The sequence below is a fragment of the Pseudophryne corroboree genome, chromosome 12 (genome assembly GCF_028390025.1).
Source record: "Pseudophryne corroboree isolate aPseCor3 chromosome 12, aPseCor3.hap2, whole genome shotgun sequence".
NCBI classification, from domain to species: Eukaryota; Metazoa; Chordata; class Amphibia; order Anura; family Myobatrachidae; genus Pseudophryne; species Pseudophryne corroboree.
This window is the reverse complement of record NC_086455.1, coordinates 173600763-173627895: the sequence shown is the minus strand read 5'-3', so window position 1 is coordinate 173627895 and position 27133 is coordinate 173600763. Positions and strand designations below refer to the sequence as shown.

The 27133-nt window shown below is 49.4% G+C and overlaps 1 protein-coding gene across 1 annotated transcript; it reads left to right on the top strand.

Annotated features, from left to right (window-relative positions):
- The first annotated feature begins 3463 nt into the window (after positions 1 to 3463).
- PSMC1 (proteasome 26S subunit, ATPase 1) lies at positions 3464 to 19153 on the top strand. The gene is made up of 11 exons (XM_063948608.1): positions 3464 to 3531; positions 5448 to 5501; positions 6036 to 6132; positions 9951 to 10075; positions 10157 to 10342; positions 10814 to 10942; positions 14476 to 14572; positions 14859 to 15048; positions 16198 to 16349; positions 16427 to 16581; positions 18707 to 19153. Exons 1-11 carry the CDS (start codon positions 3529 to 3531, stop codon positions 18839 to 18841), a joined length of 1323 nt encoding a protein of 440 aa, XP_063804678.1. The 5' UTR covers positions 3464 to 3528; the 3' UTR covers positions 18842 to 19153.
- The last annotated feature ends 7980 nt before the right edge of the window (positions 19154 to 27133 follow it).

The following is a 27133-nucleotide window of genomic DNA, read 5'->3' as shown; positions in this document are numbered from 1 at the left end:
GGGAAATGTAGACAGCGTTCCTGGTAGGTGACAGAGAGGTGGCTTAGCACACGCAGGGAGTAGTGTAGGGAGAATGTAGACAGCGTTCCTGGTAGGTGACAGAGAGGTGGCTTTTCACACGCAGGGAGTAGTGTAGGGAGAATGTAGACAGCGTTCCTGGTAGGTGACAGAGAGGTGGCTTAGCACACGCAGGGAGAAGTGTAGGGAGAATGTAGACAGCGTTCCTGGTAGGTGACAGTGAGATGGCTTAGCGCACGCAGGGAGAAGTGTAGGGAGAATGTAGACAGCGTTCCTGGTAGGTGACAGAGAGGTGGCTTAGCGCACGCAGGGAGAAGTGTAGGGAGAATGTAGACAGCGTTCCTGGTAGGTGACAGAGAGGTGGCTTAGCGCACGCAGGGAGTAGTGTAGGGAGAATGTAGATGGTGTTCCTGGTAGGTGACAGAGAGGTGGCTTAGCGCACGCAGGGAGAAGTGTAGGGAGAATGTAGACAGCATTCCTGGTAGGTGACAGAGAGGTGGCTTAGCCCACGCAGGGATAAGTGTAGGGAGAATGTAGACGGCGTTCGTGGTAGGTGACAGAGAGGTGGCTTAGTGCACGCAGGGAGAAGTGTAGGGAGATGTAGACCGCATTCTCGGTTGAATTTTTCCACTGGCCCTATCAGATCCATACCAATTTGCTCAAAAGGCACAAAAATGATAGGCAGGGGAACCAATGGTACCCTAAGTTCTGGCCGGGGTGCGGTCTGTTGGCGCACTGGGCATTCCTGACAATGTTTTTTTTCTTTGGAATGAATGCCTGGCTGGAAGAACCAACCATAGCTAGATACGCTGGAGAGTTTTCTCCTTCCCTATATGGCCACCCTATAAATGCATGTGAGCCGCCCTCAATACCAGCTGCTGGTGTTTCCCGGGGAACCAGCGCCTGGTCTACCCTTTTACCCTGCAAGTGAGTTTTACCACAAAGTAAGGTTCACCATCACGTGGAAAAGCAGAAGTTACCTTACTATTTACCACATTTACAAAAGCATTGTACAAGTTACCGGTATCCAGTCTCCACGTCGACCACAGTTAGGTCGACAATGTCTAGGTCGACCACTATTGGTCGACAGTAGAGATGAGCGGGTTCGGTTTTACTCGGTTCTCAAAACGGCATCTTATTGGCTCACGGACGTCACGTGTTTTAGATAGCCAATAAAAAAAATACGGATAAAACTGAACTGGCGTTAATTCTGGCGTTACATCCGAACCCGCTCATCTCTAGCAGACAGTAACTAGGTCGACAGGTCAAAAGGTTGACATGAGTTTTTCACAATTTGTTTCTTTTTTTTTTTTTCTTTTTCATACTTAATGATCCACATGGACTACGATGGCGAGCGAAGTGAGCCATGTGAGGGGATACGGTCACTGTATGGAGAAAACGACACCAAACCCCCCCAAAAAAAAACCTCATGTCAACCTAGTTACTGTCGACCAACAGTGGTCAACCTAGACACTGTCGACCTTCCATACCACACCCCAAATTACCATTGTTCTGTTGATCTCACCCAAAGTCCAGCAAAGACGCACTTTCACCAATGGGGGACCAACGTGTCTCAATCTCACCTTGATCTCTGCTGCTCCCTGGCAAGAGAGGGCTTTACAGTCATACAACCTGGTCCTCCAGTAGATCTCGGCTCCTGGGTCAGCTCAGCCTCTGTCTGGTAATGTCATGCCAGGTAACCACCTCCTGTAACAGCGGGAAGTGCCGGCCCAGGATTAGTGGATAAGGAGGTTAAGAAGCTACTGTGGCTAACAATATTACTGCTCGTCCTTTAATCACCACCGGCAGCTGCACTCGGGCATTCTTCTATGTCCCCATGTATATACAACACCTTTACCAGGAGTGCAACCATACCCTGGAGGAGCCAGGTTAGCAGAGATGATGGACAATTCACTGCCAGTATCTTCCAAGGCCCAGATATCCCGGCCTTCAATCTCTACCATGAGCAGAAATAGGATGGTTTCAGCTGGGGAAATACTTCCAGCCGCCATGCTGTTTTCCCTGCGCTGAAATCCATCAGCTCACCCTGCTTTGGACAGTCCCACCATACATGACTGAGCTCACCGCACTCAAATCATAGGAGGGGTGGTAGTCACCGACGGTCACATGACCTCCCCCAAAATCCCGCCCCCTCACTATCCCAACGGTCAGCATGCCGACCAACAGGGACTATTTCCACTCGTGGGTGTCCACAACACCCATAGAGTGGGAATGTGGTCGCCACGAGCCCACAGCGTGGCGAGCGCGGTGAGCTCGCAAAGGCCTTGCTGCACTCGCCCCTCCCCGCCGTGATCCTGGTGTTGGTATGCTGATCGGCAGTCAGGAGACCATCAGTCAGCCATACCACACCCGTCTGGAGGTGGGTTGTTTAGTTTAACAACGGGGACCTGGGTTCTGGGCTTAGGTACTGGCTATAACCCATGTTTGGCTTTATTCAGTTTTCCCAGGGACCTCTCAATCTCCACCGCTAACTCCTCAAATGTCTGGGGACAGCCTGCAGGGCCCGGTGTTGTACCCCACGGTCTAATACCCGTATAGCATGGTCTAAAGCTACAATCTCCATTATATGTGGAGCCGTATGTTTCTCCGGCTGTAGCCATCCCTTACTCGGTCTGGCTAGCTTGGCCCGTTAAACTCTTGGAGGCTCAGACGAGTTCAGCCTCTAGTTATGGAACTTCTGGGCTTTACTGGGGCCTGTCAAGCCAACCCTGTTGAGCAGAGGCGTAACAAGGGTTTTTATAGCCCAGGGCAAGATTATGAATCCCACACCAATGATTCCCACACCAAGCTATGTGCGCACCGTAGATGCGCAAAAAAATGGGCATGGTCACGCACCAGAGGGGGCCACTGAAAATGGGGGTAGAGGCAGTCACACTGAGGCACCGGGGTAAAGGCAGTCACACTGAGGCACTTGGCTAGCTGGCAGTCACACTGAGAACCCGGGGTAGAGGCAGTCACACTGAGGCACCGGGGTAGAGGCAGTCACACTGAGGCACCGGGGTAGAGGCAGTCACACTGAGACACCGGGGTAGAGGCAGTCACACTGAGGCACCGGGGTAGAGGCAGTCACACTGAGACACCGGGGTAGAGGCAGTCACACTGAGGCACCGGGGTAGAGGCAGTCACACTGAGACACCGGGGTAGAGGCAGTCACACTGAGGCACCGGGGTAGAGGCAGTCACACTGAGACACCGGGGTAGAGGCAGTCACACTGAGGCACCGGGGTAGAGGCAGTCACACTGAGACACCGGGGTAGAGGCAGTCACACTGAGGCACTTGGCTAGCTGGCAGTCACACTGAGGCACCGGGTAGAGGCAGTCACACTGAGGCACTGAGGTAGCTGTCACACTGTCATCGCTCCCTCAGACGCCTGCTGGTTGCTATGGTGATGACAGTTTCCGCTCCGCGTTCTGTACTGTGCTAGGTGTGACCCCGCCGCCGCCGCTCCATCCGGTGACGTATTTCCGGCCAGAGTACAGAGCGGCAGACATGGTGAGTGAGCATCTTTCCTCCGGGATCCGGCACAGGGGCCCCCGGGGCCCTCGTCACACCGCCGTGTATACCGGGAGGATGATATATATATATATAGAGGGAGGACTATGTATACACGGTGGTGGCCCTGTATACAGAGAAGACTATATATACACACGGGGGCACTATGTATAGACTGCGGGCCTCTGTGTGCAGGGAGACTAGAGCTATGTATACACTGGGGGGTTTCTGTATACAGAGGAGACTATATATACGGGGCACTATGTCATACCCTCCAACATGACCCGCCCCACTAGGTACAAAATGCTCTGTTTCTGGACTTCCACCTTAATTTATTATTGCCATCACCTGTGAAGAAACAGCTTTCTTATCATTTAACTAGTTCAACACAGGTGATGGAAATCATAAATTAAGAGGGAAGTCCAGAAACAGAGCATTTTGTACCTAGTGGGGCGGATCATGTTGGAGGGTCTGCTATGTATAGGAGGAGAGCTATGTATACACTGGGGGGTTTCTGTATACAGAGGAGACTATATATATATATATATATATATATATATATATATATATATATATATATACATAGGAGGAGAGCTATGTATACACTGGGGGGTTTCTGTATACAGAGGAGACTATATATACGGGGCACTATGTATAGGAGGAGAGCTATGTATAGACTGGGGGGTTTCTGTATACAGAGGAGACTATATATATATATATATATATATATATATATATATATATATATATATATACGGGGCACTATGCATAGGAGGAGAGCTATGTATACACTGGGGGGTTTCTGTATACAGAGGAGACTATATATACGGGGCACTGTATAGGAGGAGAGCTACGTATACACTGTGGGGGTTTCTGTATACAGAGGAGACTATATATACGGGGCACTTAGTATAGGAGGAGAGCTATGTATACACTGGGGGGTTTCTGTATGCAGAGGAGACTATATATATATATATATATATATATATATATATATATATATATATATATATATATATATGGGAGAGTTGTGTATACACTGGGGGGGGGGGCTCTGTATGCTGGGGAGATTATGTATACTGATGGGAAGGATGAAGAAATGACATGGAACGCTAGCAGTGGGGGAGACAGGATCTGGGTGAGGCCCCTAATGCAGCAATGTGATACAGGCACATCAGGGTGTATCAGGAGGAGAGAGCACTGATTTGTGCAGGTTTTTTGATAATTCAGCCCTTTCTGTACAAAGTGGTTTATTTCTAACTAATAAAATAATAAATGACTAGAACATACTTACCTGTCTAACACTGCGAAATGTGACACATGTCGTAACCTTATTTATAAAGCGCAATAGAATTCAGCAGCACTGGGCAAAGGCGTCACATAGGTAATCGCACACACAAACGGAGGAAGTACAATTGTGAGAGACGGGGTGGAGAGGGCAATGCAGAGACAATAGGAGCTAGGGGCACTCAGAGTGGCCATGAGACAGCAGGGAAGAGGTGAGTGTGAGTAGGTGGGGTAGGGTGTTCCGTAAGTGGGGATTCTTGAGGGGGGGAAATAGACAGCCTTTGCCAGATAGGGGAGAAGGTTGTAGGCCAGAGGCACATGTAAGAGGCTGAGGAGGAGAGTACAGATGTGTATGAAGAAACCTGATGTACGTTGAGGATGTATTGTAGAATACCAGATAGCGGGAGGACAATGCTGGACATGGGTAACATCCTGAGTGAGACAGGGGCATGGAAAGTAGTGGCAGCTGGATGTGTGGCATGAAGCACCCTGTCTGTCACATAGCATACATCTGTGGTTAGTGTAACCATGTACATCAGACGCCCCGTTATGTAGAATGCTGAAGGTTGAGCACATGTACCTACCTGTCTGCACCCTATTGACCAGTCTTGTAATTGTGTGTTATTCAGGGTCAAAGCCAGAGCGGCAGCCATGGCCCAGGGGGCGGGAAGAAGGACGACAAGGTGAGTACAGACAGGTGCAGTCATCGCCACAGAGCGGGAACGCCTCGTAGGGTAACACGGTAGCCGTGCATCCCAATTGTGTCCACGTTTCCGCACCGTCTGGTGTTCAGATGAGCACAAGAGTTTCTCCACCTCCAGTGTATGGAGGCTGGAGCCGTTATCTCTACAGTACCATTCAGCATATTACATTTGCCATGTAAATACAAAAAAAAAAATCTAGATTTAATTAACGCATCTAATTTTCACTCCCAATTCCTCTGCAGTTTAATTGGAAATAGCCCTCGCTTGGTAATTTGTGCCGTTAGTGGCCAATAGGAAAATATTTGGGGCTCTTAAACTGTTACAATTGGCTGATTTTAGCGGTTTTCAATAAATGTGTGCAGACCGCGATGGAGACACAATAATGCTTTCATACAGACTCCTAACGTAACGGCATCTCTGTCCTCGTGTTATAATGGTGTCACAATGGTACTGCTCTCCCCTATTGCACATCAGACATAGAAATAACCTGACTTTCAATGTGTAATATGTAAGGATAAGAAGAAGAAGTATGAGCCGCCAGTCCCCACCAGAGTCGGGAAGAAGAAGAAGAAGACAAAGGGTCCAGATGCTGCCAGTAAACTTCCCCTCGGTGAGCAAAGATGTAACTTTTATCTGACCACATTTCTGTCCGAGATCGCAACGCCTTAGTGTCCCACTGCAGAGACGCGGGGAGACCTGGCCAAGTCACTGTGCCAAGGGGCATTAGTACATGTCAGCAGTCAGACCAGCAGCACTGCCCCTCCCCAAGATCAGGGATGTGTTCTGATTCTGATAAATGTATCCTGCCCTGTAGTACCGGCCTGGCTTCTAGGTATCACTGTTACTGAGTAATGTTCCCTGCTCTATAGTACCGGCCTGGCTTCTAGGTATCGCTGTTACTGAGTAATGTATTCTGCCCTGTAGTACCGGCCTGGCTTCTAGGTATCGCTGTTACTGAGTAATGTTTCCTGCCCTGTAGTACCGGCCTGGCTTCTAGGTATCACTGTTACTGAGTAATGTTCCCTGCTCTATAGTACCGGCCTGGCTTCTAGGTATCGCTGTTACTGAGTAATGTATCCTGCCCTGTAGTACCGGCCTGGCTTCTAGGTATCGCTGTTACTGAGTAATGTTTCCTGCCCTGTAGTACCGGCCTGGCTTCTAGGTATCGCTGTTACTGAGTAATGTATCCTGCCTTGTAGTACCGGCCTCGCTTCTAGGTATCGCTGTTACTGAGTAATGTATCCTGCCCTGTAGTACCGGCCTGGCTTCTAGGTATCGCTGTTACTGAGTAATGTTTCCTGCCCTGTAGTACCGGCCTGGCTTCTAGGTATCGCTGTTACTGAGTAATGTATCCTGCCTTGTAGTACCGGCCTCGCTTCTAGGTATCGCTGTTACTGAGTAATGTTTCCTGCCCTGTAGTACCGGCCTGGCTTCTAGGTATCGCTGTTACTGAGTAATGTTTCCTGCCCTGTAGTACCGGCCTGGCTTCTAGGTATCGCTGTTACTGAGTAATGTATCCTGCCCTGTAGTACCGGCCTCGCTTCTAGGTATCGCTGTTACTGAGTAATGTTTCCTGCCCTGTAGTACTGGCCTGGCTTCTAGGTATCGCTGTTACTGAGTAATGTTTCCTGCCCTGTAGTACCGGCCTGGCTTCTAGGTATCGCTGTTACCTAGTAATATTTCCTGCCCTGTAGTACCGGCCTCGCTTCTAGGTATCGCTGTTACAAAGTAATGTTCCCTGCTCTGTAGTACCGGCCTGGCTTCTAGGTATCGCTGTTACTGAGTAATGTATCCTGCCCTGTAGTACCGGCCTGGCTTCTAGGTATCGCTGTTACTGAGTAATGTTTCCTGCCTTGTAGTACCGGCCTCGCTTCTAGGTATCGCTGTTACTGAGTAATGTGTCCTGCCCTGTAGTACCGGCCTGGCTTCTAGGTATCGCTGTTACTGAGTAATGTGTCCTGTCCTGTAGTACCGGCCTGGCTTCTAGGTATCACTGTTACTGAGTAATGTGTCCTGCCCTGTAATACCGGCCTGGCTTCTAGGTATCGCTGTTACTGAGTAATGTATCCTGCCCTGTAGTACCGGCCTGGCTTCTAGGTATCGCTGTTACTGAGTAATGTTTCCTGCCCTGTAGTACCGGCCTGGCTTCTAGGTATTGCTGTTACTGAGTAATGTTTCCTGCCCTGTAGTACCGGCCTCGCTTCTAGGTATCGCTGTTACTGAGTAATGTTTCCTGCCCTGTAGTACCGGCCTCGCTTCTAGGTATCGCTGTTACTGAGTAATGTTTCCTGCCCTGTAGTACCGGCCTGGCTTCTAGGTATCGCTGTTACTGAGTAATGTTCCCTGCTCTGTAGTACCGGCCTGGCTTCTAGGTATCGCTGTTACTGAGTAATGTTTCCTGCCCTGTAGTACCGGCCTGGCTTCTAGGTATCGCTGTTACTGAGTAATGTTCCCTGCTCTGTAGTACCGGCCTGGCTTCTAGGTATCGCTGTTACTGAGTAATGTTTCCTGCCCTGTAGTACCGGCCTGGCTTCTAGGTATCGCTGTTACTGAGTAATGTTTCCTGCCCTGTAGTACCGGCCTCGCTTCTAGGTATCGCTGTTACTGAGTAATGTTTCCTGCCCTGTAGTACCGGCCTCTCTTCTAGGTATCGCTGTTACTGAGTAATGTTCCCTGCTCTGTAGTACCGGCCTGGCTTCTAGGTATCACTGTTACTGAGTAATGTATCCTGCCCTGTAGTACTGGCCTGGCTTCTAGGTATCGCTGTTACTGAGTAATGTTTCCTGCCCTGTAGTACCGGCCTGGCTTCTAGGTATCGCTGTTACTGAGTAATGTATCCTGCCCTGTAGTACCGGCCTCGCTTCTAGGTATCGCTGTTACTGAGTAATGTTTCCTGCCCTGTAGTACCGGCCTGGCTTCTAGGTATCGCTGTTACTGAGTAATGTATCCTGCCCTGTAGTACCGGCCTCGCTTCTAGGTATCGCTGTTACTGAGTAATGTTTCCTGCCCTGTAGTACCGGCCTGGCTTCTAGGTATCGCTGTTACTGAGTAATGTTTCCTGCCCTGTAGTACCGGCCTGGCTTCTAGGTATCGCTGTTACTGAGTAATGTATCCTGCCCTGTAGTACCGGCCTCGCTTCTAGGTATCGCTGTTACTGAGTAATGTTTCCTGCCCTGTAGTACCGGCCTCGCATCTAGGTATTGCTGTTACTGAGTAATGTGTCCTGTCCTGTAGTACCGGCCTGGCTTCTAGGTATCGCTGTTACTGAGTAATGTGTCCTGCCCTGTAGTACCGGCCTGGCTTCTAGGTATCGCTGTTACTGAGTAATGTATCCTGCCCTGTAGTACCGGCCTCGCTTCTAGGTATCGCTGTTACTGAGTAATGTTTCCTGCCCTGTAGTACCGGCCTGGCTTCTAGGTATCGCTGTTACCTAGTAATATTTCCTGCCCTGTAGTACCGGCCTGGCTTCTAGGTATCGCTGTTACTGAGTAATGTATCCTGCCCTGTAGTACCGGCCTGGCTTCTAGGTATCGCTGTTACTGAGTAATGTATCCTGCCCTGTAGTATCGGCCTGGCTTCTAGTTATTGCTGTTACTGAGTAATGTATCCTGCCCTGTAGTACCGGCCTGGCTTCTAGGTATCGCTGTTACTGAGTAATGTATCCTGCCCTGTAGTACCGGCCTGGCTTCTAGTTATTGCTGTTACTGAGTAATGTATCCTGCCCTGTAGTACCGGCCTGAATTCTAGGTATCGCTGTTACTGAGTAATGTATCCTGCCCTGTAGTACCGGCCTCGCTTCTAGGTATCGCTGTTACTGAGTAATGTTTCCTGCCCTGTAGTATCGGCCTGGCTTCTAGTTATTGCTGTTACTGAGTAATGTATCCTGCCCTGTAGTACCGGCCTGGCTTCTAGGTATCGCTGTTACTGAGTAATGTATCCTGCCCTGTAGTACCGGCCTGGCTTCTAGTTATTGCTGTTACTGAGTAATGTATCCTGCCCTGTAGTACCGGCCTGGCTTCTAGGTATCGCTGTTACTGAGTAATGTTTCCTGCCCTGTAGTACCGGCCTGGCTTCTAGGTATCGCTGTTACTGAGTAATGTTTCCTGCCCTGTAGTACCGGCCTGGCTTCTAGTTATTGCTGTTACTGAGTAATGTATCCTGCCCTGTAGTACCGGCCTCGTATACTCCTACCCATCCCAACTGGTCTTTGTGTTGTCTCTTTATGCTGTTGGTTATTGTGTCTGGTCTGATTGGCTGACATCGCCATTTACATTACGTTGGGACATTAGACACCACAATAAGACTGTGTAATAAGCAGCGTGAGAGGCCATATTGTGCTTTACATATTCTAGAATATATAGTAACTGTGCTGTGATTGGATGTGGATAGTTTGGAGTTCCGTCATCATTATCTTTGTTCCTCTTGCAGTTACCCCACATACTCAGTGCAGGCTCAAGCTGCTGAAGCTGGAACGTATTAAGGACTATCTCCTCATGGAGGAAGAGTTCATCAGGAACCAGGAACAGATGAAGCCGCTGGAGGAGAAGCAGGAGGTAACGAGATGTCACGTGCCTGTGGTCGCCGAGGAGATACGGTATTTGAGACAGTGTAATGTATATCTTTTCTGTTTACAGGAGGAAAGGTCCAAGGTGGATGACCTGCGAGGAACCCCGATGTCTGTTGGCACCTTGGAGGAGATCATTGATGATAATCATGCCATCGTGTCCACATCGGTGGGATCTGAGCACTATGTCAGTATCCTTTCCTTTGTGGACAAAGACCTGCTGGAACCGGGGTGCTCCGTCCTACTGAACCACAAGGTGAGTTAGTGTTACGATGGGTCAGTGGGCATGTGTTCACAGGACGTCACATCCTGATAGGGATGCACTAAGTCCAGACTCGGCATTAACTCCTTCACTACTGTGGGTTTTCTCACCCCTGTGCTGAGGCTGTTATTAGAGGTTTTCCTTTGTTACATTCTTACATCAAGAGCTAGCATTTCTTTGAAATTAGACATCGTGCGGCATTGAATAGGGGGACCCCTTATTATGTGACAGAAGGTGGTTGATCAGCTCTTTAGATGCTGTTCTAGCGGTTATAGAATGCCATACAACAGCCAGAGGCAGGATGTGGTCCTGTGAGGCATGAGGCATTGTAGCAGGTAAATAAAAGGGGGGTTACGTTGCCTTATTTTATGGAAGCTTGTGAGCGTGTAGCTTTCCCTGTACAATGTGTTATATGTAAGTGCGGTGGGATCTTGTCACATATCACTGTACGTGTTCTATGTGCAGGTTCATGCTGTGATCGGGGTGCTCATGGACGACACAGACCCCTTGGTGACTGTGATGAAGGTGGAGAAAGCCCCTCAGGAAACCTATGCTGATATCGGAGGGCTTGATAATCAGATTCAGGAAATCAAGGTATTTCTGTCCATTTCCACCGGCCTGCTGCACCGATATAGGAGATGCTGTAATGTAGGCGTAATGTGAGCAGCGATATGAAGAGAACCTTTTATGTAACGAGATGTGTATATCCGCACATCTACAGAGCAGGGAGGATATAGAACACAGTCGCGCAGGATGTGTTATGCTACAACAGTGACGGCGGGTGTAAGAACACAGCTCTGACCAGACTATAGAACAAAAGGAAAAGAAGAAGCCACTTGTAACAATAACTTTAGCTGGGGGGAGGGGTTCTGATCACCTCCTTGGAGTCATTAGATGTGGAGTTATTAGAGAACACCAGATGCAGCTTCTGCTATGGAGGTGTGAGGTACAGGGTACGGTATGGCCTGAGGATAAGTAATAGGGTATCTGGAAGAGGGCTGTGCTTTACTGGGTTTAGTAGCCGTGGAACCCAGAACTGGTGAAATGCGTGGTGCTTGCCGTGAAGGTGATAGCTGGTTCTCTCTACTTGTACTGTATTGGCAGAAAGGGCCCCAAATGTTAAGAGGGGGATCTCAGGCTAAGCCTGTACGTCAAGCCATGGTGATGTGGCAGGTGGGGCACAGAAGCGTTGATTTGGTGTAGTCATCTAATAGTAGCTTTATGTCATCCTTAGCAGTAATGGCTCCCGGAAGGGAACTGTTGGCCGTAACTGCACATATATAAAGCTGTGACACCTGTGCGAGAGCGTCCAGAGAGGCTGAAATGGGTTTCGTGTGTGGATCAGTATTTGCCCAGATATCCGGTAGAGAGACCGCTCCGCATCTAGCGATGGTGCAATGACTTGGGGTCTACTGGTTATATTCCATTCAGTGTTTCTTATGTTATCCATGGCTTGTCATTCTGGGATAACCCTTACGTGAGTGTAGTGGATGAAGGATGGGGGAATGGAGTCTGTCAAGTCTTTTGGCATAGAATTTAAAGACGTTACTTAATAACGAGATGTGCCAGTAGCTGGAGCAGCTGTAAATGATTGCTTTCCTTACGGATCGCTTGCAAAGCCTTCCTGGTACTAGGGCTTAGAATTGAGGTATAAAGGGTTTAAGGTGTGGAACCAAAGTGTCTGGAAATAGTTTGCAGCGGGCAGCCGGAAAATCAACTATTGCAATTTCTGTGCATATATAACCTGAGTAATATGCCCAGTCCCATCTGAGGGGATCATTGGGGAGCACAGTGCCAGCCAGGGTATTACACCTGTCTGAGCAGAGCTGGGGGCTGTGTACCTCTGATATAGTGTGTTGTGAGTCGTGTCAGAAATCCCATATAATCCCTCTACAGCCCAGAGGCTGCACTTTATCTCTCTCTTCAGTTACGTTAGTTGGCGACTTCGTTGGTAAGGAAAAGGTCCCGTTCACCTCTGGCGGTACATATGGGAGAGAGATCCGGTTGTTGTTTGATTTCTTGCTTTTACTAGGTGTCTTTAAATTGGACTTGGCAAGACGTTTTTTTTAAGAAGCCAGGGCGACTTGGTGGCCTCTTCGGATCACCCTGTGGGTGTCCCTGTAAAGTAATTGTGGTGATACCAGAAGTTACATGTTTAACGTAGTCAGTAAGATCTGTTCATGTGTGAGTAACATGCTAGGATCCTCTAGTATGCACTATGGGGCGTTAGTGCAGGGGTTCTCTGCTCCGACAGCTGGCCATGTTCTGCCGCTCATGTACAATCTATGTTGCTGGGTCAGTAAATATCCCACCCGCTTCCTCACATCCTCATAACACGACCTGTTGGGAGTTAATGAGGGTTAATGTTGAGAACTATTGATCTAAGGCAGGGGCGCTTTAAGAGAGGAGGAGGCCCGTGTTCAGCCTCCTCTCTGTCTGCAGCGCTGAGAGTCTGAGCACTAGAGGGCTCGGACTCTACTGCGCATGTGCAGATCTCCGGAAAAATGGCGCGGCGGCCATTTTCCCTGAGATTTCTCTACTGCGCATGCGCAGAACTCCGAGAAAACGAGCGCTTGGCCCTTTTCACAGTGTTTTAACAGCACTGCGGATATCGGCGCTGGACTCCGAAGGGGTTAGTATTTTAAAAATGGGTGCAGCGTGTGCGGTGGGGGCCCCACACTGGACTCAGGGGCCCATGTGCACCATATACACCACACCCATTATAGAAATGCAAGTGATTTAAGGGGTTTAAGAGATCAGCAGACGTGGGGCCATGTGATGTGGGTATATGGAGTAGGATCATATCGGGAATATTACGTATCAGGAGAATAATAATCTCTGGATAGTGGCTCAAACACAAGGAGTTTCTGAACTGGACGGCCTTAATCTACTGGCATGTATCTTCTCACAGTCAGTTACTGGCTACTTCTGACTCCTCCCACTGCGTCATAGTAGGGTACCTCGCAGCCACCACCATGCACATGGAACCACTTGTTCTAGTTGAAGGCACAGAGGATATCCACATTTAAGATCAGGGAATACAGCAGGAGGTAATCCAGCCCCTGCCCCCTCGAGCAGACCAGGTGTGTGCATGGTTTTTGTTTCACATTGAACATTGGTACCAGTGGACTCTGCCTGAAGAGAAAGTCCGGTGCTTGGTCACAGGCACCTGGAAGATCTGGGAGAGGGGGACGTTATCTCACCGTCTCCCACCTAGAATACTTCCAGGCTGATCCCTCTGGTAAAAAATATGTTCCAGAATGTAGTCAGCCAGCCCCGGCTGCAGCATTTTCCCTGATACTGGTGCAGGAACTCCTGGCCTCCAGGGCTGGATCTGCCAGCTCTCCCTGCTCCTTCTGCTTGTTAGACTGTCTGGACTCAGGGCTGCTCCTGTAGCTTGTTTATTAAAATTGATCAAAACATCAATAAAGTGCAATACCCTGTGTGCTGAGCCGCCATCTTGGTTACGTGGAACACTCGGAGGAGCGGATCTACCCAGGCTAGCTGCGAGCACTGCATTGAAGTCCTCTAGATTTGGCTTAGAAATACATTTCATGAAAACTGTTGTGACCGGACGATCTGGCTCCGCCAGGCGATCGCAGGTTACTTGCAGGTAGCTCATCCCTGTGCAGCCTGAGTGGACTTGCTTCAGCACTCCCAGGGATTTCCTCTCATTGTCAGTAACCACCTGTTACAGACTCCTCCCACTGCGTTACGGGTGGGTAAACTTCTTGCCTCCACCGTTTACCCAAGTACATGTTAAGCTTAAATTGTGTCTAGCACCAAAAGTCTTTTCACCAATGGTGACGCAGTACAGATATGAAGCCCTTCAAAGCCACTGCCCACAACGTGGGCTATTTCCCCGGCCAAATAGGCATATATAGTCCAAGAAAGATTGCCGATACGGACTTCTTCCATTTGCCGTGACATGCATGATAAGTTCACGGGAATGCGTTACTGATCTCAGTGTGGAGGTATGTAATAAAGTGTGTCTCCTGGAGTAGAGCTAATCTCCGTCATGTGTGATGTGATGGCTGGAGTCACGGGTAGGCAGAAAGGAGGAACATTGGGCATAGATGTTGGTTATATGGGGCTGGCGCTCAGTGTCTGTGACCTCTGTCCTACAGGAGTCTGTGGAGCTTCCTCTCACCCATCCAGAGTACTATGAGGAGATGGGCATTAAACCACCTAAAGGAGTCATTCTGTATGGACAGCCTGGCACAGGTACACTGTCACCGTCTCTTGTTCTGTCCGCGGAGTGTCTGTTGTTCTGTCTGTCCATTCACTGAATGTCTGTCTGTTGTTCTGTCCGCAGAGTGTCTGTTGTTCTGTCTGTCCATTCACTGAATGTCTGTTCTGTCCGCGGAATGTCTGTTGTTCTGTTCTGTCCGCGGAATGTCTGTTGTTCTGTCCGCGGAGTGTCTGTCTGTCTGTTCTGTCCGCGGAGTGTCTGTCTGTTGTTCTGTCCGTGCATCCACTGAATGTTTCTCTGATTTGTGTCTCTTCTCAGGAAAAACTCTCTTGGCTAAAGCCGTTGCCAACCAGACCTCTGCCACTTTCCTGAGGGTGGTGGGCTCGGAGCTGATCCAGAAATACCTGGGTGATGGGCCCAAACTGGTGCGTGAGCTGTTCAGAGTGGCTGAGGAACACGCACCGTCTATAGTATTTATTGATGAGATTGATGCCATAGGCACAAAGAGGTAAGAACGTGGCCGGACACACTCTTCTCCCAGTACACCATATAGTGTATCAGTGTGTGGCCTGATGTCTCAGCGTTATACATGTGTGTACCTGTGCTCCGTTGTGTAGCAGTGTGTGGTCTGTGTGTGCCAGGTAGTGATGCGTTTTACATGTGTGTACCTGTGCTCTGTTGTGTAGCAGTGTGTGCCAGGTAATGATGCGTTATTCATGTGTGTGCCTGTGCTCCGTTGTGTAGCAGTGTGTGCCAGGTAGTGATGTGTTATACATGTGTGTACCTGTACTCCGTTGTGTAGCAGTGTGTGGTCTGTGTGCCAGGTAGTGATGCGTTATACATGTGTGTACCTGTGCTCCGTTGTGTAGCAGTGTGTGCCAGGTAATGATGCGTTATTCATGTGTGTGCCTGTGCTCCGTTGTGTAGCAGTGTGTGCCAGGTAGTGATGTGTTATACATGTGTGCACCTGTACTCCGTTGTGTAGCAGTGTGTGGTCTGTGTGCCAGGTAGTGATGCGTTATACATGTGTGTACCTGTGCTCCGTTGTGTAGCAGTGTGTGCCAGGTAATGATGTGTTATACATGTGTGTGCGTGTGGTCTGTGTGTGTCAGGAAATGGCGTGTTATACATGTGTGTACCTGTCCTCCGTTGTGTAGCAGTGTGTGGTCTGTGTGTGCCAGGTAGTGATGTGTGTAGCAGTGTGTGGTCTGTGTGTGCCAGGTAGTGATGTGTGTAGCAATGTGTGGTCTGTGTGTGCCAGGTAGTGATGTATGTAGCAATGTGTGGTCTGTGTGTGCCAGGTAGTGATGTGTTATACATGTGTGCACCTGTCCTCCGTTGTGTAGCAGTGTGTGGTCTGTGTGTGCCAGGTAATGATGTGTTATACATGTGTGCCTGTGCTCCGTTGTGTAGCAGTGTGTGGTCTGTGTGTGCCAGGTAGTGATGTGTGTAGCAATGTGTGGTCTGTGTGTGCCAGGTAGTGATGTGTGTAGCAATGTGTGGTCTGTGTGTGCCAGGTAGTGATGTGTTACACATGTGTGCACCTGTCCTCCGTTGTGTAGCAGTGTGTGGTCTGTGTGTGCCAGGTAATGATGTGTTATACATGTGTGCCTGTGCTCCGTTGTGTAGCAGTGTGTGTCTTCTGCACATCCCGCAGATATGACTCTAACTCCGGTGGGGAGAGGGAGATTCAGAGAACGATGTTGGAGCTCCTCAACCAGCTGGACGGGTTCGATTCCCGGGGTGATGTCAAAGTCATTATGGCAACAAACAGGATAGAAACACTGGACCCAGCATTAATCAGACCAGGTATAACTGAGCCCTTCCCGTCATACGCAGCCTGCGTCCATGACTGATGACGTTAACTGTAACCTTTATAAAACCAGGCCGTATTGACCGAAAGATTGAGTTTCCTCTGCCGGATGAGAAGACCAAGAAAAGGATCTTCCAGATCCACACGAGCCGCATGACGCTCTCCACCGATGTCACCCTAGATGATTTGATCATGGCCAAAGATGACCTGTCTGGAGCAGATATTAAAGTAAGATGCTGCTTTGTGAAATTCCTGACATGACGGCTGTGTGAGCGCTGTAGTTCCTGTAGTAAACGTGGCGTTAGTCGGCAACTCCTGTAGTAAATGTGGCAGTAGTTGGCTGCTCCCATAGTAAATGTGGCGTTAGTCGGCAGCTCCTATAGTTAATGTGGCAGTAGTCTGCTCCTCCTGTAGCAAACGTGGCGTTAGTCGGCAGCTCCTGTAGTAAATGTGGCAGTAGTTGGCTGCTCCCGTAGTAAACGTGCCATTAGTCGGCAGCTCCTGTAGTTAATGTGGCAGTAGTCGGCTCCTCCTGTAGCAAACGTGGCGTTAGTCGGCAGCTCCTGTAGTAAATGTGGCAGTAGTCTGCTCCTCCTGTAGTAAACGTGGCGTTAGTCGGCAGCTCCTATAGTAAATGTGGCAGTAGTTGGCTGCTCCCGTAGTAAACGTGGCGTTAGTCGTCAGCTCCTGTAGTAAATGTGTCAGTAGTCGGCTGCTCCCATAGTAAATGTGGCGTTAGTCGGCAGCTCCTATAGTAAATGTGGCAGTAGTTGGCTGCTCCCGTAGTAAACGTGGCGTTAGTCGGCAGCTCCTATAGTTAATGTGGCAGTAGTCTGCTCCTCCTGTAGCAAACGTGGCGTTAGTCGGCAGCTCCTGTAGTAAATGTGGCAGTAGTTGGCTGCTCCCGTAGTAAACGTGCCATTAGTCGGCAGCTCCTGTAGTTAATGTGGCAGTAGTCGGCTCCTCCTGTAGCAAACGTGGCGTTAGTCGGCAGCTCCTGTAGTAAATGTGGCAGTAGTCTGCTCCTCCTGTAGTAAACGTGGCGTTAGTCGGCAGCTCCTATAGTAAATGTGGCAGTAGTTGGCTGCTCCCGTAGTAAACGTGGCGTTAGTCGTCAGCTCCTGTAGTAAATGTGTCAGTAGTCGGCTGCTCCCATAGTAAATGTGGCGTTAGTCGGCAGCTCCTATAGTAAATGTGGCAGTAGTTGGCTGCTCCCGTAGTAAACGTGGCGTTAGTCGGCAGCTCCTGTAGTAAATGTGGCGGTAGTCGGCTGCTCCTATAGTAATCGTGGCGTTAGTCGGCAGCTCCTGTAGTAAATGTGGCAGTAGTTGGCTGCTCCCGTAGTAAACGTGGCGTTAGTCAGCAGCTCCTGTAGTTAATGTGGCAGTAGTTGGCTGCTCCTGTAGATAATGTGGCAGTAGTCGGCTCCTCCTGTAGTAAACGTGGCGTTAGTCGGCAGCTCCTGTAGTAAATGTGCCAGTAGTTGGCTGCTCCCGTAGTAAACGTGGCGTTAGTTGGCAGCTCCTGTAGTTAATGTGGCAGTAGTCGGCTCCTCCTGTAGTAAACGTGGCAGTAGTCTGCTCCTCCTTTAGTAAACGTGGCGTTAGTCGGCAGCTCCTGTAGTAAATGTGGCAGTAGTTGGCTGCTCCTGTAGTAAACGTGGCGTTAGTCGGCAGCTCCTGTAGTAAATGTGGCAGTAGTCGGCTCCTCCTGTAGTAAACGTGGCAGTATTCTGCTCCTCCTTTAGTAAACGTGGCGTTAGTCGGCAGCTCCTGTAGTAAAAGTGGCAGTAGTTGGCTTCTCCCGTAGTAAACGTGGCGTTAGTCGGCAGCTCCTGTAGTAAACGTGGCAGTAGTCTGCTCCTCCTTTAGTAAATGTGGCGTTAGTCTGCAGCTCCCGTAGTAAATGTGGCAGTAAAATGTGGCAGTAGTCGGCTCCTCCTGTAGTAAACGTGGTGGTAGTCAGCTCCTCCTGTAGTATACGTCATGTAGTATTAGTAGTAGTCTGCCGCTCCCATAGTAAATGAGGCAGTATTCATCTGCTCCCATAGTACATGCATCGTTAGTTGGCAGCTCCCGTAGTAAATGTGGCGTTAGTCGGCAGCTCCTGTAGTAAATGTGGCGGTAGTCGGCTCCTCCTGTAGTAAAGGTGACGTTAGTCGGCAGCTCCTATAGTAAACGTGGCAGTAGTCTGCTCCTCCTGTAGTAAACATGGCGGTAGTCTGCTGCTCCCGTAGTAAATGAGGCAGTATTTGGTTGCTCCCGTAGTACATGCATCGTTGGCGGCGATTCCTGTAGCAAATGTTTCCGTTCTGGGCTGTTGCCAGTAATGACGCCTCTGCTTTCCTCCGCAGGCTATATGCACGGAGGCCGGGCTGATGGCTCTCCGGGAGCGGAGGATGAAAGTTACCAACGAAGATTTTAAGAAATCAAAAGAGAACGTCTTGTACAAGAAGCAGGAGGGCACCCCGGAGGGGCTCTACCTTTAATTTTCTTTTCTTGAAAATTTTTCTTTTGTAATATGTCACTGGATGAGGGAGAATTGTCTGTAGCCGGGAGCGGTTGCCTCTAGCTTAGCTACCCCACCTGTTGGACTGTTACTCTCATCATCCCCATACACGATGGTGTGTCCTTCCACAAACCGGAAGAAAACTGAGTCTTCATTAGCACTGTGGTGTGACGTTCAGAGAAGGAGCATTGTGTCCCTCAGCCATGAGCTAGCATGTCTGACCCCGGGGTGTTATACAGTCGGCCTATTGTGGCTGCTGGAGGTTGTGCTAAATAAAATAAATTTAAATGCAGATGATTGCGATTGTCATTAATCAGTGGTTAGGACACTCTGCTTTCTATAGTAAGGAAGATCGTCACCTTCCATCATTTCCCCATTCAGGTCCCCATTGGTTACTGCACCAACTGGGATCACTTTCCTCTATAATGGACCAGACTCTATAAGAATAAGAACCTGGAATCTGCCTGCTCCCCTCTCTCTATGTTCCTAGCTGAACGGGAGGGAATTGCGGTCATGGCTGGACACCAGGAAATACAATTATGGTCACTCTGGTCTCCATATTCAGTGCAGTAGGATCAGACTAGCAATAACAAAGAGCTTTTATTTCAGAAAACTAACGGAACTCCAAAATGCTTTATTTTACCAAAAGATAATACTCTGTCCTGGCGCAGAGAGCTGCTAATCCATAGTGCAGTGCCTCCCTCCAGATGTAAGAGTCTGGATCACCGTGGTACGGTCGTGGCTTGTCCTCTTTTTATACCTTCCTAAGTGTCATTCTGTCTGATGGTTTCTCTTTATGTACTCTCGGATCGAGCTATCTACATAGTCTGTGCTGCGGAGAGGATTGTGGTTCAGAAGACGGGCAAAGTGGCCGCCTGATTCAGGTAAGCGGGTGTGATACAGCCAGATGTTCTGGTACTGTGCCGGCTGAGGTGACGGTTATACCAGTTCTGAAGTCAGGTGCCGCAGAGAAGAGGGGTTTTTAGGCTGAAACTATTGCTCTAATAAGGAGTTTTGTACCATACATTCATTCATTGCACAGGGCTATTCGACGTGCCAACTTCCAGGAGCCGAGGAACTACACATCCCAGCCACAGTTCGGCTATCAGGGCATGCTGGGGTGTGTAGTTCCACAGCAGCTAGAGGGCTGTATGTTAAGTTCCCCTACTGTAGGATCTTTATCTTGTTTTCCCTTTCAGCTCCACGGTGGTTATAATAAATGGATTATCTCCTAAGCAGAGAGGAGAGCAGAATAGGGGATATAGTGTGAGGACGGTGGATTACAAGCCGAGTCCCTGCGTCATGGGTTCCGCAATATAAAATAAGAATAGTAACTGTATAACCAGGCATGTTTTGCGTTTAATCTAATTGCGGATTTAAGTTTTGGGGTACAACAGTGAGAATCGCCGTGTTACAAAAGCTGCCCCTTGTCTAGCCCTAAATCCTTATACGTGGATTCTTTTTCCTGCCACCTTTTGAGAAAAGTGATTTCTGTTTTATTCCACGATGAGTGAAACTGTTTTTCCAGGTTTCCAAATACTGTCGTGGAGAGAGATAAACTAGCAACCAATCAGCTCTCCACTTTATTCACTCTTAGCTAGTCCTGAGTAATAAGCTACTGTGGTCAGTGCCAGGAGTTCCGCTCTTATTGTTGCAGCGGTTACTCCATGGCACGGCAGCGCAGGAGTGCTGTGCTAGTGGCCTCACCTATCTGTGGCAGTGCTTTGCAGATGCGGGATGGAGAATTGGGCCAATTGTAGGATACTCGTTGTTCTTTCTGGGTGGCGGGATTTCTCAGTTAGCTAATAGTTCTTTACGGATGTTTAAAGTGCTTAAAGTTAGTAACGCTCATATATGGGCCAGATGTACTAAGCCGTGGAGAGAGAGAAACTACCCACCAACCAGGATGTGACCAGTCAGATACAGTGTTTGCAGCTACAGGGAAAAGAAACTTCCCGCTGCTGCTGTCAGAGGTACCGGAACGGTCCCCCTGCCTCCATGCAATCTCCCCCAGTATTTGCCGTGCTGCCAGTCAGCACAGCAGGACCCCCCGCCCGGTGGTTGGAGACAATAGCAGCCGCTGTAAACAATGTATAGTAACTCCCCCCAAGCCCCCCCTGTGAACCTGGAGGCTGTCTCGGCTGTAAAAATGAAAGTTGCGATGTTTCTGATTTAAATACACGTTCGTTGCCTAATTCATTCCTTAAAAAAAAAAAAGATACATTTCTAAGATTTTTTTGGGGGGGGGGAAATTAGCTAAGTGATTATGTGCTGGGTTGCGTTGTCTTAATTGGCCATTCATTTTATCAGAAAAAATTGACCAGTATTATAAAAAATGTCCAAATGATTCATTTAATCTCTTAGGGGCCGTGGTGTGCAGGAAATGGGCTCTTAGGGGTCGTGGTGTGCAGGAAATGGGCTCTTAGGGGTCGTGGTGTGCAGGAAATGGGCTCATAGGGGCTGTGGTGTGCAGGAAATGGGCTGGGCCATGGTGTGCAGGAAATGGGCTCTTAGGGGCCGTGGTGTGCAGGAAATGGGCTCTTAGGGGCCGTGGTGTGCAGGAAATGGGCTCTTAGGGGTTGTGGTGTGCAGGAAATGGGCTCTTAGGGGCCGTGGTGTGCAGGAAATGGGCTCTTAGGGGCCGTGGTGTGCAGGAAATGGGCTCTTAGGGGCCGTGGTGTGCAGGAAATGGGCTCTTAGGGGCCGTGGTGTGCAGGAAATGGGCTGGGCCATGGTGTGCAGGAAATGGGCTCTTAGGGGTCGTGGTGTGCAGGAAATGGGCTCTTAGGGGCCGTGGTGTGCAGGAAATGGGCTCTTAGGGGTCGTGGTGTGCAGGAAATGGGCTCTTAGGGGCCGTGGTGTGCAGGAAATGGGCTCTTAGGGGCCGTGGTGTGCAGGAAATGGGCTCTTAGGGGCCGTGGTGTGCAGGAAATGGGCTGGGCCGTGGTGTGCAGGAAATGGGCTCTTAGGGGCCGTGGTGTGCAGGAAATGGGCTCTTAGGGGCCGTGGTGTGCAGGAAATGGGCTGGGCCGTGGTGTGCAGAAAATGGGCTCTTAGGGGCCGTGTTGCCTTTTAGCCCAATCACCGCCACGTGATAAAGTTGGACCATGATCTATCATTATATTTCTCTATCGTCCTAGTGGATGCTGGGGTTCCTGAAAGGACCATGGGGAATAGCGGCTCCGCAGGAGACAGGGCACAAAAAGTAAAGCTTTACGATCAGGTGGTGTGTACTGGCTCCTCCCCCTATGACCCTCCTCCAAGCCTCAGTTAGATTTTTGTGCCCGGCCGAGAAGGGTGCAATCTAGGTGGCTCTCCTAAAGAGCTGCTTAGAAAAGTTTAGCTTAGGTTTTTTATTTTACAGTGAGTCCTGCTGGCAACAGGATCACTGCAACGAGGGACTTAGGGGAGAAGAAGTGAACTCACCTGCGTGCAGGATGGATTGGCTTCTTGGCTACTGGACATCAGCTCCAGAGGGACGATCACAGGTACAGCCTGGATGGTCACCGGAGCCTTGCCGCCGGCCCCCTTGCAGATGCTGAAGTAAGAAGAGGTCCAGAATCGGCGGCAGAAGACTCCTCAGTCTTCTAAAGGTAGCGCACAGCACTGCAGCTGTGCGCCATTTTCCTCTCAGCACACTTCACACGGCAGTCACTGAGGGTGCAGGGTGCAGGGCGCTGGGAGGGGGGCGCCCTGGGAGGCAAATGAAAACCTATTTTGGCTAAAAATACCTCACATATAGCCTCCGGAGGCTATATGGAGATATTTAACCCCTGCCAGAATCCGTTAAGAGCGGGAGACGAGGCCGCCGAAAAAGGGGCGGGGCCTATCTCCTCAGCACACAGCGCCATTTTCCCTCACAGAAAGGCTGGAGGGAAGGCTCCCAGGCTCTCCCCTGCACTGCACTACAGAAACAGGGTTAAAACAGAGAGGGGGGGCACTAATTTGGCGTTAGAAATATATAATAAAGATGCTATAAGGGAAAACACTTATATGGTTGTCCCTATATAATTATAGCGTTTTTGGTGTGTGCTGGCAAACTCTCCCTCTGTCTCTCCAAAGGGCTAGTGGGTCCTGTCCTCTATCAGAGCATTTCCTGTGTGTGTGCTGTGTGTCGGTACGTGTGTGTCGACATGTATGAGGACGATGTTGGTGAGGAGGCGGAGCAATTGCCTGTAATGGTGATGTCACTCTCTAGGGAGTCGACACCGGAATGGATGGCTTATTTAGGGAATTACGTGATAATGTCAACACGCTGCAAGGTCGGTTGACGACATGAGACGGCCGACAAACAATTAGTACCGGTCCAGACGTCTCAAAAACACCGTCAGGGGTTTTAAAACGCCCGTTTACTTTAGTCGGTCGACACAGACAGGGACACTGAATCCAGTGTCGACGGTGAATAAACAAACGTATTCCTTATTAGGGCCACACGTTAAAGGCAATGAAGGAGGTGTTACATATTTCTGATACTACAAGTACCACAAAAGAGGGGTATTATGTGGGATGTGAAAAAACTACCGTAGTTTTTCCTGAATCAGATAAATTAAATAAAGTGTGTGATGATGCGTGGGTTCCCCCCGATAGAAAATTAGGGGCGGTATACCCTTTCCCGCCAGAAGTTAGGGCGCGTTGGGAAACACCCCTTAGGGTGGCTAAGGCGCTCACACGCTTATCAAAACAAGTGGCGGTACCGTCTATAGATAGGGCCGTCCTCAAGGACCAGCTGACAGGAGGCTGGAAAATATCATAAAAAGTATATACACACATACTGGTGTTATACTGCGACCAGCGATCGCCTCAGCCTGGATGTGCAGAGCTGGGGGGGCTTGGTCGGATTCCCTGACTAAAAATATTGATACCCTTGACAGGGACAGTATTTTATTGACTATATAGCATTTAAAGGATGCATTTCTATATATGCGAGATGCACAGAGGGATATTTGCACTCTGGCATCAAGAGTAAATGCGATGTCCATATCTGCCAGAAGATGTTATGGACACGACAGTGGTCAGGTGATGCAGATTCCAAACGGCACAAAGGTGTATTGCCGTATAAAGGAAGAGGAGTTATTTGGGGTCGGTCCATCGGACCTGGTGGCCACGGCAACTGCTGGAAAATCCACCGTTTTTACCCTAAGTCACATCTCTGCAGAAAAAGACACCGTCTTTTCAGCCTCAGTCCTTTCGTCCCTATAAGATCATATCTGCCCAGGGATAGAGGAAAGGGAAGAAGACTGCAGCAGGCAGCCCATTCCCAGGAACAGAAGCGTTCCACCGCTTCTGACAAGTTCTCAGCATGGCGCTGAGACCGTACAGGACCCCTGGATCCTACAAGTAGTATCCCAGGGGTACAGATTGGAATGTCGAGACGTTTCCCCTTCGCAGGCTCCTGAAGTCTGCTTTACCAAGGTCTCCCTCCGACAAGGAGGCAGTATGGGAAAAAAAAATTCACAAGCTGTATTCCCAGCAGGTGATAATTAAATTACCTCTCCTACTACAAGAAAAGGGGTATTATTCCACACTATATTGTGGTACTGAAGCCAGAAGGCTAGGTGAGACTTATTCTAAAAATTTTTTGAACACTTACAAAGGTTCAAATCAAGATGGAGTCACTCAGAGCAGTGATAACGAACCAGGAAGAAGGGGACTATATAGTGTCCCGGGACATCAGGGATGCTTACCTCTATGTCCCAAATTTGCCCTTCTCACTAAGGGTACCTCAGGTTCGTGGTGCAGAACTGTCACTATCAGTTTCAGACGCTGCCGTTTGGACTGTCCACGGCACCCCGGGTCTTTACCAAGGTAATGGCCGAAATGATGATTCTTCTTCGAAGAAAAGGCGTCTTAATTATCCCTTACTTGGACGATCTCCTGATAAGGGCATAGTCCAGGGAACAGTTGGAGGTCGGAGTAGCACTATCTCGGATACTGCTACAACAGCACGGGTGGATTCTAAATATTCCAAAATCGCAGCTGATCCCGACGACACGTCTGCTGTGCCTAGGGATGATTCTGGACACAGTCCAGAAAAAGGTGTTTCTCCCGGAAGAGAAAGCCAGGGAGTTATCCGAGCTAGTCAGGAACCTCCTAAAAACAGTGCATCATTGCACAAGGGTCCTGGTAAAAATGGTGGCTTCCTACGAAGCAATTCCATTCGGCAGATTTCACGCAAGAACTTTTCAGTGGGATCTGCTGGACAAATGGTCCGGATCGCATCTTCAGATGCATCAGCGGATAACCCTATATCCAAGGACAAGGGTGTCTCTCCTGTGGTGGTTATAGAGTGCTCATCTTCTAGAGGGCCGCAGATTCGGCATTCAGGATTGGATGCTGGTGACCACGGAGCCCAGCCCGAGAGGCTGGGGAGCAGTCACACAAGGAAAAAATTTCCAGGGAGTGTGATCAAGTCTGGAGACTTTTCTCCACATAAATATACTGGAGCTAAGGGTAAATTTATAATGCTCTAAGCTTAGCAAGACCTCTGCTTCAAGGTCAGCCGGTATTGATCCAGTGGGAAAAACATCACGGCAGTCGCCCACGTAAACAGACAGGGCGACACAAGAAGCAGGAGGGCAATGGCAAAAACTGCAAGGACTTTTCGCTGGGCGGAAAATCATGTGATAGCACTGTCAGCAGTGTTTCATCCCGGGAATGGAAACTGGGAAGCAGACTTCCTCAGCAGGCACGACCTCCACCCGGGAGAGTGGAAACTTCATCGGGAAGTTTTTTCCACATGATTGTAAACCGTTGGGAAATACCAAAGGTGGACATGATGGCGTCCCGTCTGAACAAAAAACGGGACAGGTATTGCGCCAGGTCAAGAGACCCTCAGGCAATAGCTGTGGACGTTCTGGTAACACCGTGGGTGTACCAGTCGGTGTATGTGTTCCCTCCTCTGCTTCTCATACCTAAGGTGCTGAGAATTATAAGACGTAGAGGAGTAAGAACTATACTCATGGCTCCGGATTGGCCAAGAAGGACTTGGTACCCGGAACTTCAAGAGATGCTTGCAGAGGTCTTATGGCCTCTGCTGCTAAGAAGGGATTTGCTTCAGCAAGTACCATGTCTGTTCCAAGACTTACCGCAGCTGCGTTTGACGGCATGGCGGTGGAACGCCGGATCCTAAGGGAAAAAGGCATTCCGGAAGAGGTCATTCCTACCCTGGTCAAAGCCAGAAAGGAGGTGACCGCACAACATTATCACCACATGTGGCGAAAATATGTTGCGTGGTGTGAGGCCAGGATGGCCCCACAAAGAAATTTCAACTCGGTCGTTTCCTGCATTTCCTGCAAACAGGAGTGCCTATGGGCCGCAAATTGGGGTCCATTAAGGTTCAAATTTCGGCCCTGTCGATTTTCTTCCAGAAAGAATTGGCTTCAGTTCCTGAAGTCCAGAAGTTTGTCAAGGGAGTATTGCATATACAACCCCCTTTTGTGCCTCCAGTGGCACTGTGGGATCTCAACGTAGTTCTGGGATTCCTCAAATCACATTGGTTTAAAACCAGTCAAATCTGTGGATTTGAAGCATCTCACATGAAAAGTGACCATGCTCTTGGCCCTGGCCTGGACCAGGCGAGTGTCAAATTGGTGGTTTTTTCTCAAAAAAGCCCATATCTGTTTGTCCATTCGGACAGGGCAGAGCTGCGGACTCGTCCCCAGTTCTCTCCCTAAGGTGGTGTCAGTGTTTCACCTGAACCAGCTTATTGTGGTGCCTTGCACCTACTAGGGACTTGGAGGACTCCAAGTTGCTAGATGTTGTCAGGGCCCTGAAAATATGTTCCAGGACGGCTGGAGTCAGGAAAACTGACTTGCTGTTATCCTGTATGCACCCAACAAACTGGGTGCTCTTGCTTCTAAGCAGACTATTGCTAGTTGGATGTGTAATACAATTCAGCTTGCACATTCTGTGGCAGGCCTGCCACAGCCAAAATATGTAAATGCCCATTCCACAAGGAAGGTGGGCTCATCTTGGGCGGCTGCCCGAGGGGTCTCGGCTTTACAACTTTGCCGAACGGTTATTTAGTCAGGGGCAAACACGTTTGTAAAATCCTACAAATTTGATACCCTGGCTAAGGAGGACCTGGAGTTCTCTCATTCGGTGCTGCAGAGTCATCCGCACTCTCCCGCCCGTTTGGGAGCTTTGGTATTATCCCCATGGTCCTTTCAGGAACCCCAGCATCCACTAGGACGATAGAGAAAATAAGAATTTACTTACCGATAATTCTATTTCTCGGAGTCCGTAGTGGATGCTGGGCGCCCATCCCAAGTGC

Excerpts from the sequence above, each read along its gene's own strand:
- PSMC1 (XM_063948608.1), top strand. Across the intron at positions 10,076-10,156 it reads CGCTGGAGGAGAAGCAGGAG|GAGGAAAGGTCCAAGGTGGA; the intron begins GTAACGAGATGT and ends TTCTGTTTACAG. Across the intron at positions 16,350-16,426 it reads CCCAGCATTAATCAGACCAG|GCCGTATTGACCGAAAGATT; the intron begins GTATAACTGAGC and ends TTATAAAACCAG.